At 56.8% G+C, this 2,375-nt stretch overlaps 1 protein-coding gene across 1 annotated transcript in view; it reads left to right on the top strand.

Moving 5' to 3' along the window:
- The window catches only part of ARAF (A-Raf proto-oncogene, serine/threonine kinase), a 12,619-nt gene that overhangs the window by 757 nt on the left and 9,487 nt on the right, over positions 1 to 2,375 (top strand). The window contains exons 2-4 of the mRNA XM_077762857.1: positions 1,338 to 1,532; positions 1,687 to 1,790; positions 1,865 to 1,942. Of these exons, the coding sequence (XP_077618983.1) occupies positions 1,437 to 1,532; positions 1,687 to 1,790; positions 1,865 to 1,942 (278 nt within the window). The 5' untranslated portion in view covers positions 1,338 to 1,436. The remainder of the gene's footprint in view (positions 1 to 1,337; positions 1,533 to 1,686; positions 1,791 to 1,864; positions 1,943 to 2,375) is intronic.

Raw genomic sequence — 2,375 nt, 5'->3', positions numbered from 1 at the left:
GTCAGCAGCGGGGGGGTGGGGTGGGGTAGACAGGAATAGGGGTGTAAGGCTGCGGGGGATGGTTTCGCCCGTCGCGTGTGGCAGCGCGCCTGCGCACAGCTGGAAGGCCGACCTCGGTGGGCGGGGCCGGGCTGAATGGGGCTTGGGCTGTGGCGTGGTGCCTAGACTTCTAAACCTCTTTGAGGTCTCTTGGTGACCCTTCCTTGCAGACAGCGGGGAGTGCGTGGAGATGTCGTGCACTAGTCGCTCCCCTTATTCTGGATCAATGTCTGACCCACCGGGAGAATGTTTGAGGGTTCCCCCTTTATTCTTGAACCCTCCTTCCATTATCATCAGTAATATGTCTGTGATCCCTACATTAGTTAAGGGGGATTTTAGAGCCCCGCACCCCCGTTTTACCCCTGTTTATCTCACCTTGACCGTGTTTGGTGATGCATTATCATCCTCCATTTCCCATGACAATGTCCGGTGACGTCCATTATCCATTCTTCTCTCCCTTATGGTCCCTGCAGTATAGTGTCTGCTGAGCCCCTATGAACTCCCCATCACAGTCTGGTGACTGCCATTAGCCACGTAGTACAGTGTTTGAGAGCCTACCTTCCGTTACAGCCCGGGGCTTAGGGGTTCCTGCAGTGCCCTTAAGAACACTCTGGTGGGGGCGCCTGGGTGGCTCAGTCAGTTAAGCGGCCGACTCCGGCTCAAGTCATGATCTCACGTTTCGTGGGTTCGAGCCCCACGTCAGGCTCTGTGCTGACAGCTAGCTCAGAGCCTGGAGCCTGTCTTCAGAGTCTGTATCTCCCTCTCTCTCTGACCCTCCCCTGCCCATGCTCTCTCTCTCTCAGAAATAAATACAAAACATTAAAAATTAAAAAAAAGAAGACTCTTTGGTGCAAATCCCATTGCCCCCAAGCTAAGGGCTGTATCTGATCTTCTGTTTGTTTCCCACCATCCTGTCTGTGACATCTCTGCCACCGCAGTATCTGGCAACTACCCTTTCTCCATTAAAAAGCCAGGACAGTCTGTTCACGTCCATTATGTACCTGACACGCCCCACTGCAGTGTGGTTTGACTTGCTTGTTAGCCCCCAGCACAGAGACTTGGTGCTCCCGTGCTCTCCCCGGGACAGAGTGTGCTGCCTCTCATTGTGTCCTTACTGCCCCTTCGCTCCACCCCCAGCCCTAGGCAGTGAACCCTAGAGCGAGAGAAACAACGGGCGAGGCTGAGCAGAGGAGGGACTGGATGAGTTCGGGGTGTTTCACAGGATCCTTTGGGCTGTTNGGTGGTGAGGCTGGAGATTGAATTTTTTTTTTTTTTTATCCCTGCCACTTTGCTTCCAGACTGTCATTACTGGGCCCCTGAATCCCTCCTGTGTTCTAGGAGCCCCATGGCGCCTGCCCAGCCCCGCCTCAGCCCGTCTTGACAAAGTCCTAGGCTCCATGGAGCCATCACGGGCCCCCCCTGCCAACGGGGCCGAGCCGTCCCGGGCAGTGGGCACTGTCAAAGTGTACCTGCCCAACAAGCAACGCACGGTGGTGAGTCTGGCAGGGGGTGGGGACGGACCCCGTTGTAAGTCTGGGTCAGAAGGCTGACTCGGGGCGGGAGGAGGCTTTTACAGACGCACGGGAACGTCGGCTGGGGCCCGTGTTGGGCACTGACCCGCCCGTCCGCGCGCACACACGCACACAGGTGACTGTCCGGGATGGCATGAGTGTCTACGACTCTCTAGACAAGGCCCTCAAGGTGCGGGGTCTTAATCAGGATTGCTGTGTGGTCTACCGGCTGATCGAGGGGTAAGTGTGCCACCCCCACTCCACCTCCCTCCGCTGGGCGCCCGGCCTCCCCTCTCTCCTGCCATTCCCATTAGCCTTCCCGAGCTCAGCGAGTCCGCGGAGAGTGCCCGCAGCTTCTGCTGCAAACCTTCATTAGTTCATCGGCCTTTAAGGTCAGAGCAGCGCGTCTCAACTTGGCCTCCAGGTCCTCGCCCTGCTCCCCCGCCTCCTCCCAGATTTCATCTGTTTCGTTCTTTCACTGTTTCATCCGCTTGTCAGCTCTCCGCTTCCTCCGTTTCCCCGTTCCCTGCCTGCCGCGTTGGGCCACGCTGGCCCCCCGTTTATCCCTGTGTCCTGGGGTCCCTTAATTTTTTTTATTTGACTCACACATTGCTTTCCATGTGTTGTTTCAGTGCCTCATCAGCCACTTTTTCAGGGGCTTGCTTAGCACCTCCGAGATTCGTTGTTTACTCACCGTCTCATTTGCTCCTCACCTTGCGGTTAAGAGCATGGACTCTTCTGGGGCGCCTGGGTGTACTGACTCTTCATTTCGGCTCGGGTCATGATTCCAGGGCCGTGGGATTGAGACCCGAGTTGGGGCTTGCT

Source organism: Crocuta crocuta, unplaced genomic scaffold (genome assembly GCF_008692635.1).
Source record: "Crocuta crocuta isolate KB4526 unplaced genomic scaffold, BGI_CrCroc_1.0 scaffold610, whole genome shotgun sequence".
Classification (NCBI taxonomy): domain Eukaryota; kingdom Metazoa; phylum Chordata; class Mammalia; order Carnivora; family Hyaenidae; genus Crocuta; species Crocuta crocuta.
Note: the sequence above shows the minus strand (reverse complement) of the source record. Positions and strands in the feature narration are given on the sequence as shown.